The sequence below is a fragment of the Pan paniscus genome, chromosome 22 (assembly GCF_029289425.2).
Source record: "Pan paniscus chromosome 22, NHGRI_mPanPan1-v2.0_pri, whole genome shotgun sequence".
NCBI classification, from domain to species: domain Eukaryota; kingdom Metazoa; phylum Chordata; class Mammalia; order Primates; family Hominidae; genus Pan; species Pan paniscus.
The window spans coordinates 14,039,111-14,058,815 of record NC_073271.2 but is presented as its reverse complement, the minus strand read 5'-3'; the positions used below and the strand labels follow the sequence as shown (position 1 = coordinate 14,058,815).

The following is a 19,705-nucleotide window of genomic DNA, read 5'->3' as shown; positions in this document are numbered from 1 at the left end:
AAAGCACAAGCCATAACGTCATAAATTGTGTATCTGTCTCCAATCTGTCATTCTGATTAAAGAGTTATAACTTCACACTTAATGAAATATGGTATTTACACAAATGTAGATGATTCTAGAATGTTGTCTTACAAAACACAAATCTCAAATAGTTTCATATTCTAGTATCACTGGTCAAGACAATCTAGTTAAAGCCATGTAACACTTTATAGTTGAGAAAACACTAACACCTACAGGTATATTTCTATCTTAATCACACCTGTAATCCCAGCACTTTGGGAAGCTGAGGTGGGCAGAATCACTTGAGATCAGGAGTTCAAGACTAGCCTGGCCAATATGGCAAAACCCCATCTCTACTAAAAATACAAAAATTAGCTGGGCTTGGTGGCAGGTGCCTGTAATCCCAGCTACTCGGGAGGCTGAGGCAGGAGAATCGCTTGAACCCAGGAGGCCGAAGTTGCAGTGAGCCAAGATCGCGCCACAGCACTCCAGCCTGGGCGCCAGAGTGAGGCTCTGTCTCAAAAAAAGAGAAATAAATAATAAATTTTAAAATTTTTAAAAAAAGGAAAAGAAAAAATTCTTTTTATATTAAAGTTATCTAAAACCTTAGCTGAAAACACTACAGATTTAAGTTTGCTGGGAATTTAGGCATAAGAATTTTCATACCAAACACTGACAGAGAGCTCAACTGGCCCTCCACATCCACGGGTTCCACATCTGTGAAGCCAACAAACCATGTATAGAAAATTTTGTTTTAATATTTTTAAAATACCTAACATGTACAGCTTTTTTGTCATTATTCCCTAAACAATACAACAATTATTTACATAGTATTTACATTATATTAGGTATTATAAGTAATCTAGAGATGACTCGGAAGTATACAGAAGAATGTGTGCAGGTTATATACATTGTATCTTTTTCTTTTTCCTTTTTTTTTTAAATAGAGACATCTTGCTCAGGTTGGTGTCTTGAACTCCTGGGCTCAAATGATCCTCCCATCTCCGCCTCCCGAAGTGCTGGGATTACAGGCGTGAGTCACTGCGCCTGGCCGCCATTTTATATCAGGGACTTGAGCATCCTTGGATTTTGGTATCTGCAGGAGGTCCTCCATGGATACCGAAGAATAACTATGTATATGAGTTATCTTTGGTGCATTTAAAAAATACAGCCATACTCGTTTCATTGTGCCTTGCTTTTATTACACTTCATAGATACTTACTGCATTTTTGTTTTGTTTTGTTTTGTTTTTTTACAAATTGAAGGTTTGTGGTAACCTTGTGTCAAGCAAATGTATCAATAACTTTTTTTTTTTTTTTTTTTTTGAGACAGAGTCTTGCTCTGTTGCCCAGGCTGGAGTGCAGTGGCCTGATCTCAGCTCACTGCAAGCTCCACCTCCTGGGTTCATGCCATTCTCTTGCCTCAGCCTCCCGAGTAGCTGGGACTACAGGCGCCCGCCACTGCGCCCGGCTAATTTTTTGTATTTTTAGTAGAGACGGGGTTTCACCGTGTTAGCCAGGATGGTCTCTATCTCCTGACCTCGTGATCCACCCATATCGGCCTCCCAATATCGGCCTCCCAAAGTGCTGGGATTACAGGTGTGAGCCACCGTGCCCGGCCACCAGTACCATTTTTCCAACAGCATGTGCTCACTTCATGTCTGTGTTGCATTTCGGAAATTCTCACAACAGTTCAAACTTTCTCATAATCATACCTGTTAGGGTGATCTGTGATCAGTGATCTTTGATGTTACTATTTTAACTGTTTTGGGGCACCATGAATGATGCCCATAAGAGACAGCAAACTTAATAAATGTTGTGTGTGTTCTGGCCACCCCCCCCAACATCCTCCCCATCTCTCACCCCTCCCTCAGGCCTCCCTATTCCCTGAGACACAATGATATTGAAATTAGGCCACTTAATAACCCTACAATGACCTCTAAGTGTTCAAGTAAAAGGAATAGTTATCATGGCTCTACTTTTTAAAAAATTATCTTATTTATTTTGAGACTGTCAACCAGGCTAGGGTGCAGTGGTGCGATCCTAGCTCATTGCAAGCTCAAACTCCTGGAGTCAAGCAATCATCAGCAAGGCTCTCTTTAAATCAAAACCCAGAAATAATTAACCTTAGTGAGGACAGCATGTTGAAAACCAACACTGGTTGAAAGCTAGTATCTTGCACCAAACAGCCAAAACAAATTGTAAATGCAAAGAAAAAGTTCTTAAAGTAAAGTCAAAGTGTTACTCCAGTGAACACGTGAACGATAAGAAAGTGAAGCAGTCTTATTGCTGATATGGAGAAAGTTTAGTGGTCTGGATAGAGGATCAAAATAGTCACAACATTCCCTTACACCAAAGCCCAATCCAGAGCAAGGCCCTAACTCTATTCAATTCTATCAAGGCTGAGAGAGCTAAGGCAGCTGCAGAAGAAAAGTTGGAAGCTAACAGAGGCTGGTTAATGAGTTTAGGGAAAAAGGCCATTTCCATAACATAAAAATACAAAGTGAAGCAACAAAGTGCTGATGAAGAAGCTACAGAAAGTTATCCAGAAGATCTAGTTAAAAGATCGTTGATGAAGGTAACTACACTAAGTAACAGATTTTCAATAGAGACAAAACAGACTTCTACTGGAAGAAGACACCATCTAGGCCTTTAGTGGCTAAAGATGTCAATGTCTGGCTTCAAAGCTTTAAAGGACAGGTTGACATCTTGGCAGGAGCCAATGCAGCCCAGGAGTTCGAGACCAGCCTTGGCAACATGGTGAAACCCCATCTCTACAAAAAATACAAGAATTAGTCAGGTGTAGTGGCTTATGCCTGTAGTCCCAGATACTCGGAAAGCTGTGGTGGGAGGATCACTTGAACCCAGGGGGCAGAGGTTGCAGTGGGCCATAATTGTATCACTCCACTCCAGCCTGGGCAACAGAGAGCGAGACCTTGTCTCAGAAAACAAACAACAAAAAACCCAACAACCAAAGAAAGAAATTGCCATAGCCACTGCAACCTTCAGCAACTACCATCCTGATCAGCCACCAGTCATCAACAGTGAGGCATGACCTTCCACCAGCAGAGAGATTAAGACTCACTGAGGGCTCAGATAATCATTAGCATTTTTTAGCAATATTTTTTTAATTGGGGTATCTACACTGTTTTTTTACACATAATGCTACTGCACATTTTAGACTACAATATAGTATAAACATAACCTTTTATGCACTGGAAAAACAAAAAAATTCATGTGATTTATCGCAGTGTGCGATAACTCTGAAGTGTGCCTGTACAAGTGTCCAGACCCCACCCTAGACCTGCCAAATGTCAATTTCTAGGGTGTGAAGTCATGTGTTATTACTTCTAAAATTCTATTATCTAATATGCACACTTCTCGTTAAGACCTACTGATTTAGAATATTTAAGGAAAATAAAAATTATACTACCAATTGTTCTACAAACTTCCAGATTACTTGATACAATCAGGTCAGTTTTTTTTTCAAACCTCAATATCTACTTCATCCCTACCACTGCAGGCGGGGATTCTTCTCAAGAAGCAGGCAGTCTTGAGATAATCATTTGGCAGTGGTTCTTAAAATGGGGTACGAGAAGGTTGGGGAGCGGGGCACAATGAATGGTGGTTGGAGCTCTGCACTTGCAGTTAGAAGTAAATGCTTTCAAATGCATTGAGAAGAAGGCGGCCAGAGCTTTTACCCATTCTCCTAAGAAAGATGCTTTGGGTGGTTAATAAGAGAACGAATGCTTTAGAGAAATGACATATATTTGGTATACATCAGTCAACTCCTGTCTCACTTAATTACCTGATATCGTGATGAACTTCCTTTTCATATTTTTCTTCTCTGCGCTTTTTACGACAGCAAAAGATGATAAGCCCAATGAGCGCTAGAGCAAGCAAAGTTCCTATAATGGCTCCTGCAATTAGTCCAGCTTTATTTGAAGCTAAAATAAGAAGAATTAATAGTAAAAAAAAAATATATATATATATACATGTATAGATACTGAAGGTAGGCTATACATTTTTAGATTGATTTCATCACGTGTTAACTTTAAGACAAATTATTTAGTCTTTTTGATCCGGGGGAAAAATTCATAAAAAGAACTGTCTTCTGAACTGTATAATCTATTCCAAGCATTAAAATGATAAAACCTGTCTGAAAGATTTTAATATTCAAAGCTATCTTGGTTAACATATAAGAATGTTCTAAGCTACTCATACTTATAACAGCTAAATATGGTACAAGGGTTGATTTGACAACTCTTACCTTCTTATCATTGCAATTATGAAGTTTTTTTAATAAAATATATTTTTCTAGAAAAGCTAATAATCAAACCACAGTGTTCTGATCAAAGTCAGTGTCCCTTTGCCCTTAATACACACTTGCTGACTGAACTAAAGGAGGTGGTATAAAGATAACAGAAACAAAACCACCAACAGAAAGAAGATACTTACGAGGGACAACGTTTAGACGCAACAGGCACTGATCAGAGCCCACTCTGTTTCTGACTGTACAGCTGTATGTCCCAGAGTACTCAGAAGAGGCATTTTTTACAGATATAACAGACGAAGTCATTTCTATGGAAGGAGGAAAAAGAAAACAAACTCATTTTTATAGTATGTATTGTTGTCAGGTGTTAGTAAACATAGTCCTCTCCAAATTTAACAATCCAGTTAAAAGCAAGACAGACCAAGGCTGGATGCAAGCAAACTGGCATTGAGCCACACAGATGTTTCCAGAATTCAATCATGCTTCCAGTTCACGTGTATCAAGGTGAAAGTAACCATGATCCCCTGCAGCACACAGCCTCAGCTGGAGCAGGGGTGCTGGTCCACTGTGTAGCTGCTGCAAACCCATCTTGGGGCACATAAGACTATAAACGCTACCGCATTCCACAAAGGATCTTTCCTGCAGCAGGAAAACATACAAAACCTATTTTATTCCCCCCTAGATGGAAGAAACATACAAAAGGAAGTCAGAAGAGGACTCCCAGATTGGTCTCTTAGTTTGAAAAACAGAGAGGCAGAGAGAAAACCTACTAAAGACCAGGATGCAGTGGATGGCGGGGTGGAGCCTGGTCATCAGTTTGAACTAAGAAGTCAATTATAACAAATAGGTGAGCAGATTTGGCCAATTTGTAACTTTCTAGTTAGTGTCACACGGGTTTTCTTTTAATTTACAGACACACCATGGGTAAATTACTATATTTTCAATCTAGGCAAAACACGAAAGAGCCAACTCTTATTAGACTTTAGCCACCATCTAAGTTATAATCATGAACATGTCTCATCAATTAAAAAAAAAAATTCGCCAGGCGCAATGGCCCACACCTATACTTTGGGAGGCTGAGGTGGGTGGAGAGCCTGAGCCCAGGAGTTTGAGACCAGTGTGGGCAACATGCGGAAACTCCATCTCTACAAAAAATACAAAAATTAGCAGGGTGTGGTGACACATGCCTGTAGTCTCAGCTACTCGGGAGGCTGAAGTGGGAGGCTCACTTAAGCCTGGGAGGTGAAGACTGCAGGGAGCCGAGATCCTACCACTGCACGCCCAGCCTGGGTGACACAGCGAGACCCCTTGTCTCGGAAAAAAAAACAAAAAACAAAAAAAAGTACCAAAGTAACTAATATCCTAAAAAAACGAAATCATAGAATAGCTCTTCATTTATAATATATGACACTAAATTGATATTATAAAACACTGAAAAATTCCTATGGAAATCCTGATTATTCTATGTAGAAAAGGGAAAGAAAGCATTTGGGAATCTACAATATACAAGCAGGCTGGGCACATGCCTGGGCTCATGCCTGTAATCCCAGCACTTTGGGAGGCCAAGGAAAGAGGACTCCTTGAGCCCAGGAGTTTGAGACCAGCACAGGCAATGCAGGGAGATCCTGTCTCTACACATTTTTTAAAAAAAAATTAGCAGGGTGTGATGGCATGCACCTGTAGTTCCAGCTAACTGGGAGGCTGAGGTGGGAGGATGACTTGAGCCTAGGAGGTTGAAGCTTCAGTGAGCCGTGATTGCAGTGAGCCTGGGTGACAGAGCGAGGCCCTATCTCAAACCACACACACACCCCTACTAGACCTTAGTCCAAATCAATGGCATGTGGTACAAATACTATTATCAGCAGTACCTGCTAACCATGAAGTGGGCATTTTCTGTGAGTCAGACAATTTTTGCCACTCATACTGTAATGGAAGTGAACCTTCTTTTGGTTCACATTTTATCTTAAAGTCACTTCCAATTTCTTCTGATCCATCAACGTAACATCTCGCACCTGAAGGCTTAACTGAAAAAGAAAACAAATTATAAATTTACATAAGAGAACGGAACTTACTTTTATGAATACAGCATTGTACACAACCACTGACTCATTATCAGTTGGTTCTGGGTTCAGAATTCACAAAAGAATGAAAGACCACAGTAAGTGATCAACATCAGTTTATTCAGCTTTATCTGACACAAAACAGCAAAGAATAAGCTCAGACAAGCAGCCACTGCATTAGTAGATATGGCAATATCTCAGGCATAGCTCGGTGCCTGTCCATTTCATGGGGCACATCTGAAAAAAAGCAAGAATGATGCACTTGCTTTTTTCAGCAAGACCACTTGAGAGTCAAGGAAGCTCCCCCTTCCATTCCTTAGCTATTCTTCCCCATGTTTGCCATGTAGCCCTCTGGCAGTATGTACCAAGTCACATCCCTCTAGGTGCCATAACCCTGACAATCAGGCAGTTTATCATCAACAATACTAACAACACTTAGTGTAGCAAGGAACAACTAGCATTTTGCATTTACATCACCTCAAATCCATCCAAAGAGCAGGCTACAAAAAAGAAAACCTGGGCTGGGCATAGTGTAATCTCAGCACTTTGGAGGCCAAGACAGTGGGGGGATCACTTGAGGTCAGGGGTTTGAGACCAGCCTGGGTAACATAGCGAGACTCTGTCATTATAAAAACTTCGAAAAATTAGCTAGGTGTGGTGATGTGTGCCTGTGGTCGTAGCTACTTGGGAGGCTGGGGTAGGAGGATGACTTGAGACCAGGATTTTAAGGCTGCAGTGAAGCTTTGATCATGTCACTGCACTCCAGCCTAGGTGACAGAACCAGACCCTGAATCAAAAAGATATTCATTGCCTGGAAATTCATGTGTAAAAAAGAATATTTAATTAAAAAAAAAAAGGAAATCTGAGGTTATATTCCAGGTGTTTCTGGGTAACTGTTTAGAACAACTACTAACTCCATTACCTGCAACTCACCCCAATCCTGGATTAACACCTTGGCATTGCATACTCTTCTGCTGAACTTTAGTAAGGTATAATATTCACACAATAAAGTTAACATGTTAATCACGTGGGCTGATCACTTTTAATAAATGTGTCTATATCCATTAAGCACCACTCCAACCCTCTCCCAAGGAAGTTCCCTCATGCTGGTTACAATAGATGTGACTCCAAAACCCTGGACCCAGGAAGCCACTGATCAGATTCTACCACTGTAGATTAGCTCTTCTTCTGGAACCACATGAATAGAATACTACAGTATGTATTTTTTTGTCTTCTTTTATTCAGCATAACATTTCTGAGATTGAGCCGTTATTGTATATATAGTTATTTTAGTATTTCAATGGACTATAACACAAGTTTGCTTATCCAGTCACCTGTTAATGAATACTGTGTTTCCAGTTTGGGGCTACTGTCAAAGCCCAGTCAGCCAAACTGACAAGGAGCAAGTGTGTGGTCTATCAAAATCAGATTGACTAGTGAGGACAGCATTACGAGGAACCACGGAATCCCACTGGACAAGAGCAGGGATGCTGAAGGATTCTCAGGAGGTTGTAAGGAAGTAGCCATCAGCTGTCAATCAGCTGTTTCTGAGATTAGGAAAAATGAGGATTAAACAGGAAGTGGGAGCTGTGAGGAGGTGGGGCCATTTAGTAATTGAGTATTCCAGTAAAGGATGGGTAGAGAAATGTGGGTCTGGGGGCAACACTAGAAAAGACAGCAATAGTCTATGCTTTACTACTACTCTATAACCTTGGGAGAGACAATGTTTTCTATAAACTCTGTGGCTGACTTTAATCTGTATCTGTCCTTCCGGCTGATAAACGTCAAGACTTTTTTCTTTTTTAGTTTAAGCTGATTTTCATTTTTTCAGTCGTGAATGGGTTTTTATTCTTTCACTACTATGAATAAAGGTAAATGCATTTTTGTTTTGCAGTATTATGAATAATGCTGCTTGAACACTCATGTGAACATTGGCGTATGCTTTCCTTTGTCTTAGTAACTGCTGGATCATATGGTGACTGCACATATTTTAACATTGTAAGAAATTGTCAAATTGTTTCCCAAAACTGGCTCAACACAATTTATCATATTCAGTGGGGTATCTTCAACTAAGGTTATCAACCATGACCTTACTCCTTCTTAGTAACTCCTTAACAAATTTAATTGTATTCCCCTTCATCTGCTCCTACTTACATTTTTAACATAAGGGTCAACACATATTTAACTGCACTGTTGATTTTTCCAAACAAATCTGTTTATTTTTCAATCTGACCAGGTGCTCTGGAGACTACATCAATTGGACTTTTAAATAAGTTTTGCAAATTATTTCATTCTGGGAGTCTTCAATGAAATGAGCCTTGTTCTCTTCCAGTTCTTCAAACTACCAATAAATCCTTTATTAGAATAAATTACCAGCAAATAAATAACTGATGCAATGCTTTGTGCATCAAACATCTATGGGTAATATGGTATTCTAACTCTAACGCTCATCCTTTCTATATCCATTTTCTCCCATATAACCAGCAATCTAAACATATCTAATAACGGATAGTTATTTAAAATTGCTGCTAGGAAATTCAGGGCCTCACTACAACCCGTCCACAATAAAACAAGATTCTACCAACACAGGTTTCTGAATGACAATTTGGAGCGGCCCACCTGCTTTCCACTGGGAAGAGGAAGTACAAGTCTTTTACATGCCAACATCCAACCATTACACTACGAGGAAGATTAATTCTTAACCCATGGTACTCTGCTGGAACAGAAGAAAACCACAAAGAGAGCACGAATAAAGTCTTGTCTCCTAAATGTTTCTTTGGTCTGGACTTCCCACATAGTGGCCGCTGTCCTCAGAACATCTGCTTCCATGATCACTAACACAAACAACAGTCCTTCTCAGATAAGGGTATGTGACCATCAAGTTGTAGTTGGACATGGTATCCCACCAATTTAGTAATGCTCTGTTCCATACACGTATTCCTTCATCATCTTTCCCTGCTAGTGGCTGCACCAGTCTACTGGAAATACTCTCTAAATCCCTACATGAGACAGGGGATACTTTTATCATGATGTCATCCTTCCAAGAAATATAATTTCTTATTGGTTCAAAAATACCCTGACTCCAGGCAAAATCTATCAATAGATGCTAAAATCAATAGGCAAAAGTTAAATAAGAAATAACATATCTGCATAGTCTCGAAGTAGCTCCCCCAAGACATTTTTTAATTATAGAGGGAAAAATAGTAACTCTAGAGTGGAGAAGCCCATCAGATAAAACTTAAACCAAGTGATCACGATTAACAATAAGACATGACATCACGTGCCCCCGGACGTGACTGGAGGAGATTAAGGAGATATAAATGCCATGTGGATTCTAGACGCAATCCTAGTACAAAAAGGACATTACCGGAAAACAGTAAAATTCAAATTGGGTCTGTAATTTAGTTAATAGTATTGTATCAATGTTAATTTCTTGGTTTTGATAATTATAATATGATTTTGTAAGATGTTAACATTAGGGGAAATTAGATGATGGATCCACTCTCAGAAACTTCCTTGTATTTTTGCAACTTTTCTATAAAACTAAAAATTATTGTAAAATAAAAAGTAGTGAGGGGCTGTGCCCAGTATCAATGGTTTGCAAATCCCTTAGGACCTTTAAGGCCAGTGATGACTGAGCCACTACACTTGCTGCTGCCACTGTGGCATGGTGCAGTGGGAGTATACCATATATGTCCAGGAATTGTTAACTGTGCACGTTCTGCTCTTCAAAACAACTCTGTCTCTTTACACCAAAAGGTTTCAATAAACAGGCCCTTCCAGAGCTCCAGGGGAAGGTGCCCGTGATATATGGCCACAACAGTAACCTTCTATCAACTCTCTTTGTTATCATTTCCCACTTCTGCTTCTTTACTGAGCTGCATCCACAAGAGCTTTTGCGGTGTCTGAAAGAGCAAGGCAGGCATGGCAATGGAGCAAGCTACAGCAACATGCTGCCCCTCACATCCAGACAACTATCAATCATCTCTGTGGGTTAACGGCCACATAACACACAAGCTCAATGAATGCACTGCCATTACCCTGTGAATGCCATGATGGCAACTACTTAAGATTTCCCACAAAAGAACCAAAGCATTAGACAGAGCCACTATCAGTCAATCAAATGAGCTCCAGTGACCACCACTTAGTTGGGTCACTAGAGGGCACTTCATCTTATCTTTTGCCCCAGATAATCCAGGCAGAATTTCCAGGCAAAACTAACAGATAAGCTTCAATCCAATTAATTTTCACCTTCGAGAGAATATAATTCTGGTGGTTTCTCCCAGCAGCAGTCACGACTCATCTAAAAACATGGAAGAAAGAGCTACAAGGAATTCTCTGGCTCTGACACAACCTCGTCCAGATCAGAGTTCCAGTCGTCCCTACTCTTCGGCAATCACTTCCCTGCTTTCTCCTCTCATCCCCAGTTTATCCCCTCTCCCCCTCCTTGGTTTGAACTGAAGGCTGACTTGGCTTTAAAATTCTCCCCAGGAGTAACTCAGGGTGAACTGTGTCAATGCTTCCCACTTACCCATTCTTAGGACATGCTGGGGTTCAAAGTTTAATATAAAAAGGCCATTCCTACTGCCGGGCAGTCACGGCTCCTGCCATGAGTGAACTGAGCCACATTATGTGCCATCCCTACCATCCAACTCAGGTTCCTTTTTGGGACATGTTCTGCTGTAATGTTCTCTTCAGTTGAGAACTGCAAATGTGACCCTGAACCTGGTCCCACAGGATCCAGACAATACACAAACACACAAACATGCTTGTCCACAACTCTTCTGGGAATATGTGCCAACCCCATTAATCCCAGTGTACCTGTCCCATCAAACAGGGGTTTCACAATAAATAATTCCGATAATCAAATATCTTCTGCTTCGCATATCATGAACCAGTTAATATTCCGTATACATCTTCCAACTTAATAGTTCCTAGAGAGCAGTGTTGGAAGAAAGTATAGTCAGGGTTATAATCTCAGGAATTCCTGGGTCCGTGATAAGAATTCGGACCAGGCAGCTGGGTGCGGTGGCTCACACCTGTAATCCCAGCACTTTGGGAGGCCAAGGCAGGCAGATCACGAGGTCTGGAGATTGAGACCATCCTGGCTAACATGGTGAAACCCCGTCTCTACTAAAAATAAAATCAGCCAGGTGTGGTGGCGGGCACCTGTAGTCCCAACTACTCAGGACGGCAAGACAAGAGTATTGCTTGAACCCAGGAGGCGGAGGTTGCCGTGAGCCGAGATCATGCCACTGCACTCCAGCCTGGGTGACAGAGCGAGACTTGGTCTCAAAAAGAAAAAAAAAAAAAAAAAAAAGAATTCGGACCAGGTGTTAATCTTTCACTTGCTTATACATTTATAACAAAGAAAAGTTACTCCATGTTTACTCAATGAAGACACAGAAAATTCAAATTTCCAACATTACCATATTCCTTTTCCTGGTTCCTTTTTTAGATTGACTTACTTTCACACCACAAGAAACATTTTTAGTTAGTGCAATTCAGAATGATGCATTTCACCAGGACCTCTTCAGGTCCCCATTCAATGATGCTGCCAGCAGAGTCTATCTACCAAGACAATGCATGAATTTGCCATGAAGGTACACAAAAATCCCCACTCTTGTTCCTAGCCTCTAGGAGTAAGAGTTAAGTGCTGGGTCTACTTGTAGGAGGAGTAGTTAAGTGTTGGGTGCCCAAGTCATCTTGAACATTGCTCTCCTAAAGAGTATTCTTGTAATCTCAGCACTTTGGGTGGCCGAGGTGGGTGGATCACCTGAGGTCAGGAGTTTGAGACCAGCCTGGCCAACATGGTGAAACACTGTTTCTACTAAACATACAAAAATTAGCCAGGCGTGGTGGTGCATGCCTGTAATCCCAGCTACTTGGGAGGCTGAGGCAAGAGAATCACTTGAACCTGGGAAGCAGAGGCTGTAGTGAGCAGAGATTGTGCCACTGCACTCTAGCCTGGGTAACAGAGTGCAACTCCATCTCAAATAAAATAATATTAAATTAAATTAAAATTAAAATAAAGAGTATTCTTTAGAATATTCTACCCCACCCCTAATCAGTTCTCTAAACAGAAGGAATGAGGTAAATGTTGATGTGGGAGGCCTGCCCTGATCAGTTATTTCCAGTCATGCTAGACAATTCTAGCATCAGCTTTTCCTATGAAAGTCAATCCCCAAGCGTCCCCTAAAACATGAGGACAGGGGAATTTACTGTCATTAAACAGAGAGCTAGACAGCTATGTTTTTCTACATGGTAGCCAATGTACATTTTGTGTAAAGCTTACCACAGTATGGTTTTAGAAGTATATTTATGAACTATTATCTTTCAGTTTCTCAATTTGAAGGGATTAAGAGTGCTTGTAGACATTATCACAGAATCTAGAGAAGGATAATAAACTCTGTAGTCTTTGGCAGTTTACAAAGCAGTTTACACTACCTCCCTCTTAACTATTATGGAGAGGGCTATAAGATATCAGTGAATGTCTCATCTCCTCACTTTAATGATGAAAAACAGTGATGCCAAGAAGCTTAAATACTATGTGATGCCTAATGGCCTTACTTGAATTCAATACTCCTTCTTCCATATTTCTTCACCTCCATTCTAAATGCTTAAATTATTCATCATAGAAACATGGTTCTACATAATTCTCAGGGCAAATTCTGAGGACAAGGCAAAAACCCTAGATCTCCTAACTCCTAGCTTAGGGTTCTTCCTCCATACTATAATACTCGTTCACTTATTTTCAAACTCTTATGAATTTCACAAAGAAGTTGATCACTTCTTACTTTTCCTATCCAAAACCAAAAGCTAGTTTTATATTTGATGCTATCCAACATAGAAGTACTTCAAGTGTTTAAAATTGTTATTCTAAAAAATTAAGCTTTGTTTTATACAAGTGCTGCTACTACAGTACTATGACTAATCATTCTCTTACTCAGTAACCCGTTAACACAAATAAAAATAACTTACCAAGAACTACCAGATGAATCTTCTTATTTGCAACACCAGGAGCTTTTTTCACTTTGCACTGATATGTGCCAATATCTGACAGCTGTAAATTCGTTACATTTATTGATGCATCACCAGATTTGAGATCATTACTCGTAAAATGTACTCGGCCTTTCAGATCTGGATAGTAGTCATCATAAATTTTGTCTCCAGAATATAAAATAATCTAAAAGAAAGCCAAAATTAGACAGGAGGAAAAACAAACACACACACAAAAAACTGTCTCTTAAAGGAGCCCTGGATACACCTGCTGCTACAGAACCCCCCGCTCCCAGAAAAGAAAAAGAAGAACACAGTATTATGGGGAAACATAAAACTACCCAAACCACAGAACGAGAAAATGGAAAGGAATCAATATGATCCTTGGGTATAGTCCCAGACTTCTCTTTTTAATGGGGAAACCAAGACGCAACATGATAAAATAGTAAAGCCCTATACTGTCCTAGAGAGCAATTTAGTAAGATTGGGCAAGAACACAGATTTGCTTGTTCGTTGTCTTTTCTTTTCCTTTTCTTTTCTTTTTGAGGTGGAGTCTGTGTCTGTGGCCCAGGCTGGAGTGCAATGGTGAGATCTCAGCTCCCTCCGCCTCCCGGGTTCAAGCAATTCTCTCGCCTCTGCCTCCCCAGTAGCTGAGACTTCAGGCACGTGCCACCACAGCCAGCTAATTTTTGTATTTTTAGTAGACAAGGGATTTCACCACGTTGGCCAGGCTGGTCTCGAACTTCTGACCTCAGGGGATCCACCTGCCTTGGCTTCCCAAAGTGCTGTGATTATAGGTGTGAGTCACCATGCCTGGCCTGCTCATTCTTATATACTCTATTTTTCAACTGCCTCTGAGGCTGTAGTATGCCAACCAAGTGTAACAAAATCAAGTACCTACTGCCCCCTGCCCCTACAAAGGCTTATCATAATTTGCCTGTGGAATCTAACAAAAAGATAACTTTGTTTGGTCTTAATACTAAGTTGGAGTTACTTGAGGGCTCTAGATTCTAACAGATAAAATCATAAAATATCATAAAATAAACCTCTTAAGATATGTGTACCCAGGTTAACAAGTCCTTTGAATGAATCTTCTGTAACTAAAGCAAAGACCTGTGCCTAATCCACTGAGTTTTCTGAACCACACATAGCCTTTGAAGGCAATTACTAAAGGCTGGATGCTTTAGAGGGAAAATAAAATCTATGTTTGGAATATTTTCTTGGAAGAGAACTGTAGTAGTCATCTCTAACAATCTCTAACATTAATTTAACACATTTTATAATTTTTCTTTTTTGCTAATGAAATCTCTTCATTCTGGTTATATAAGACCCATGGGCCAAAGAGCAGTGATGCCAAAACTCAAATAATAATCAGGAAACACAACTACGGCCTGTATCCTGCAATTAATTTCTTTTACCTGAGTGCTAATTATGGGCAGTATAATCAGAATAAATGTCATCTAAGAACACTGTTTTCCAGGTTTATTCTGCAGAAACTTCTTGAGTGGAGGAACTTGGGTTCTCTTCTGTATTATCTCCTTCCCAACCACACTGACCCCACCCCAACCCACCAAAGATCTCTTTTTTTTTTTTTTTTTTGAGACAGTCTTGTTCTATCGCCCAGGCAGGAGTGCAGTGGTGTGATCTTGGCTCAATGCAACCTCCACCTCCTGGGTTAAAGCGATTCTCCTGCCTCAGCCTCCCGAGGAGCTAGGACTACAAGTGCCCACCACCGCGTCTGCTAATTTTTGTATTTTTAGTAGAGACAGGGTTTCACCACATTGGCCTGGTTGGTCTCGAACTCCTGACCTTGTGATCTGCCTGCCTCGGCCTCCCAAAGTGCTGGGACTACAGGCATGAGCTACCGTGCCCAGCTAGATCTTTTATTTATATATGAACTGTGTGCATCTAGGTTGCGCTCAATACCAGTTTGCTAAGTAAATAAAAGAAGTAGTTGACGGGTCCACAGCTGACTTACTCTGTAAACACAAGCTATTACTTTATTTGCTCAATCTTCTTGACATACCCACTTGTCAAAAGCAACACTGACTAGTCCACAAATCTGGCTACTCTATCTTCCTTTGATTAATTTCCTTTGATTAAAAGCCTTATCATAATTTGCCTGTGGAATCTAACTCTAAAGGTCGTAGAGTTCAATCTCTTGTACTTCCAATAGCTCATTATGCTCCACACACACCTTAGTAGTCCTTTAAGGGGGGCTTGAGAAATAAGATGCATTCCCGCTGTTGGTTATTTTATAAGCTAGCTTAGTGTCTTCCCAGAAAACAATGTTATAAATATTAGTTAAGGAATGGGAAATTTACCATGAAATTTTACATGTCTTCAGATTCCCCTTCACAACCCTGCAAGGACGATGGCATTGTCCACATTGACATTTAGGCTGAGGAAAGAAGTGGCTCTCACTGATCAGCTTTTGCCAAGTCACACAACAAAGATGCAGACCAGATCCATTTAACTTGGCACAGTACATGATTATCATTTCAATATCATTTATAAGCTTACAGAATGCTTGTGAATACAGTATTTTGCTGAATTCTTATAATGACCCTGAGATGCTAGGTATAGCTGTTCCTACTTTACACATGAGGAAACAGGTTTATGAAACACGGGAGGCAGCAGAGGACAGTGCAAATGATAACAGAGCAGCTGTGAGAGTCAGAGGGACCTGGGTTCAAATCCCAACTGCACTTGTTACTCTGGGCATGAAAATCTCTGGGCCTCTGTTTCCTCCTTGCCATATGTATAATAATTCTCACCTTACTATGTTGTTTTAAGGCTTAAGTATATACAATTAAAGTATACAAAACACTGCCCAAGCACGTTGTTTACAGTAACTGCTTACTAAAGAGATCACATAAGGAATAAGAATGCAAATTTTTCCAGCTCAGTCCTCCAATTCCTAGTTTTTAACCATTCTGTCTACTAGCTGAAATATATTAAAATAGGGGCTCTGTTAACATATGTAGCTTAAATTCCATGTATGCATCCTCTTCTGCATCAATCTCTTCCTAACCCTTCTTTCTTTTGGTCTGATGTGACTGTGTTTTAGGTTAGAAGCTAGGTTTTTAACCCAGAAACGGTCACTCAGAGTCAAGTCCCAGTTTCACATTTATCTTACAACTCCTGTAGACAGCAAAGCCATGCCTCTCACTCAGCATGGACGACTTGGAGTCTTCTTCTCGTTAACAGACACGCTAATGGCTCAGGGCACAGTGCTTCTTGGTCTCTACATGCACCTGGTCACAAGCTTCACTCAGCAGAAGCACGGAAGACCCACGCTCTCCATATGGTTCCTAGGCTTCCCCTGTCTTACGCACAGGATCAGAGTCCTGGGCTCTAAAGCGGGACAGGCCCTGCACTGTCACAGGAACGGGGAACTGCAGGACCTCAGACAGGAGCCTGTACTCTAGGTGCCAGCACCTCCAGAGAGAGAGAAGGGAGAGAAGGGGGAGGTAAGAGTGACAGGGAACAGGGCAACGAGGCTGAGTAGATAAAATGAGTCAGGCCCGATTTATTTTGCTCAGGGAAACAGAAAGAAGTTCTGGTAACAGAATCAGGGCAGAGGTTACATCTTTGGAGGGGGTGGCTCTAGTCACTGACAACTTGGGAAAGCACCTTAATTATTTCCTTAACATAAACATCAAGGGCAAACTGACTGGGTTTGCCAAAAATATTAATTACCTAACTGCACTGATTCAGCCATTAAATGGAAGGATGTTACTTGTAACTTTTAAATATCCCCTTCTTTTACATGAACAAATGAAGTAAAAACAAAATTTCTCTTCCAAATATATATATTACTATATTTACCTAAATATTTGGACTTATTTTCCTCTCCCTGATCTAATATAATTTATTAACTTTTTAAAAAATTAAATGTGTCAGACAAAGCCAATATGCAACATTCTAAATAAAGTATTCTGGAACCATTGAAAAGGTAAAACATGACATATATTTGGAGATGAGATTATTAGGCATGTTTCCTCCTCTGTGCTATTTTTGGCTTTCCAAGTTTTCTACATTAGACTCTTATTACTTTGATTAGAAAAAATACTGAAACAATGTTTTAAGATTTTTTAAATTTAAGACTAAATATTTTATAGATTGTTTTTTGCTCTAAAGACTTCATTTTTACACTGGGAAGTTTTAAAGTCAAAGTAAAAAAATAAATTTAAAAAGATTTTGTCTTTTAAAAAATTCATTGGACAGGATATTTAACTTGAAACAATAAGGAAAATAGGCTGTAATACTATGTAGTTGTTACACCATAGCTAATGACACTTCTACTGCTGACAGAATCCTTGGGTAAAACTTAAAAATTTCAATTCTGTCTCACGTTTAACAAAGCACAGTTGTGTGCCATCTCCTAACACAACACACACTCCTGTCTCAACGTCATGCCTGCTCCATCTAGGCCTCTGCTATTCCCCGCCTCAAATCCAGATTGTCAGAACTTTCATAAGTTCCTCTTCTTCCCTGAAGTGTCTCTAAGAACTCCAGTGATCTTTTGCTCTTCTGTAACCTTAGGTCACACTCATTATCTATTTCCCTCCATTACATGTGTCCTCAATTTCCACCAGAGCAATTGCCTTCCTCACCCAGACCATAAAGCCTGAGAAGTTGGGGGGCTTCCTTCCTAGCTCCCTGCAGCCCATCCATGTGACTGGCAAGGTGATGGACACATCAGATAGTTGCACAGACAGCTGCTAAGCGAGCAAGGACATATCAAACTTACCACTTGATCCACCTTCTGATTATCAGCTGGTGATATCAGCCACTCGATGTCCAGAGGTCCCTGGTCTTCGGGACTAAGCGTAAATTTGCATGGCAGATAGGCAGTTTCCCCTTTGGCTTTTTCAATCATCTCTTCAGGAGTAGTGATACTCAAACTTCTGGCGAAATCTAGAGAAAGAAATGTACAAGGGACTAAGCATTTGCTATACGCTGACAGCCCACACAGTGCCCCGCAGCCATTGAGAAGCAGCACATTGATGCGAGGGATACAGGACGGGGTTTGGGTCCCGAGGAATGGAGTCCGAACTCAAGAGATGCCCAGTTTTTAATTTGTGCCTTTGTAAAAGTAGAATGACACAAGTAGTATCATCTTATTTGATACAATTCCCTTAAGGAACGCTGTGAACTTCCTGACATTATGTAAGTTTCTACTGGTAGAAGGTTTCTATATGCAAGCAGATGTTTAAAACTGAATTTGGCTAGAATCTCTGAAAGGTGAGTGATACAGGTTGGATTTGTGACCCCGCCCAAATCTCATGTTGAACTCTAATCCCCAGTGTTGGAAGAGAGGCCTGGCGGGAGGTGACTGGATCATGGGGGTAGATTTCCCCCTTGCTGATAGTGAGTGAGTTCTCAGGAGATCTGGTTGTTTAAAAGTGTGCAGCACCTCCCCCTTCTCTGCTCTGGCCACGTAGGACGTGCCTGCCTCCCCTTCGCCTTCTGCCATGATTGTAAGTTTCCTGAGGCCTCCCCAGCCATGCTTTCTGTACAGCCTGCAGAGCCAATTAAACCTCTTTTCTTTATAAATTACCCAGTTTTAGGTATTTCTCTATAGCGGTGTGAGAATGGACTAATACGGTCAGTCATGTCATACAAATTCAAGGCTACATTAATTCATGCTCACCACAAACACACAGGGAACTAAGTCACTGTCAGTAGGGTATATGCTGATCAACTGTGACACAGTTTCTGCTAAGGCTTCTTTAAATTTTTATTGGATTTAATTCTATAACCTTCTATTGAATGCTTAAAAATATTTCTAAGCAATAAGTTTTGATGAGGATAATTCAAAAAGAAAAGGAACACTGTCAATTTACTTATCTTTTAAAAATGTACAGCCAGGCACGGTGGCTCACGCCTGTAATCCCAGCAATTCAGGAAGCCAAGGTAGGTGAATCATCTGAAGTCAGGAGTTCGAGACAAGCCTGACCAACATGGTGAAACCCCATCTCTACTAAAAATACAAAATTGGCTGGGTATGGTGGCACATGACTGTAATCCCAGCTACTTGGGAGGCTGAGGCAGAAGAACTGCTTGAACCTGGGAGGCGGAGGTTGCAGTGAGCCGACATTGTGCCATTGCATTCCAGCCTGGGCAATAACAGTGAAACTCTGTCTCAAAAAAAAAAAAAAAAAAATAGTTGACTCATATTATTTTGGAGACACTTCTTACTGTTCATCCCTTTTTATTTGCCTTCTGAAAAAGCCAATAATCACATTTATTTTATTTTATAAAAGACTTCTTAAAATTACATAACTTAATTTCACCAACATGGTGAAACCCCATCTTTACCAAAAATACAAAAATTAGCCTAGCTGGGTGTGGTGGTGTGCACCTGT

At 40.5% G+C, this 19,705-nt stretch overlaps 1 protein-coding gene across 2 annotated transcripts in view; it reads right to left on the bottom strand.

Moving 5' to 3' along the window:
* CXADR (CXADR Ig-like cell adhesion molecule) overlaps window positions 1-19,705 on the bottom strand; it is an 83,073-nt gene that overhangs the window by 30,793 nt on the left and 32,575 nt on the right. For both annotated transcript variants that reach the window (XM_034948168.3, XM_034948167.3), the window contains exons 2-6: window positions 18,088-18,254; window positions 13,314-13,518; window positions 6,141-6,296; window positions 4,458-4,580; window positions 3,808-3,946 (exon numbers count right to left, since the gene is read on the bottom strand). In XM_034948168.3, the coding sequence (XP_034804059.3) occupies window positions 3,808-3,946; window positions 4,458-4,580; window positions 6,141-6,296; window positions 13,314-13,518; window positions 18,088-18,254 (790 nt within the window). The remainder of the gene's footprint in view (window positions 1-3,807; window positions 3,947-4,457; window positions 4,581-6,140; window positions 6,297-13,313; window positions 13,519-18,087; window positions 18,255-19,705) is intronic.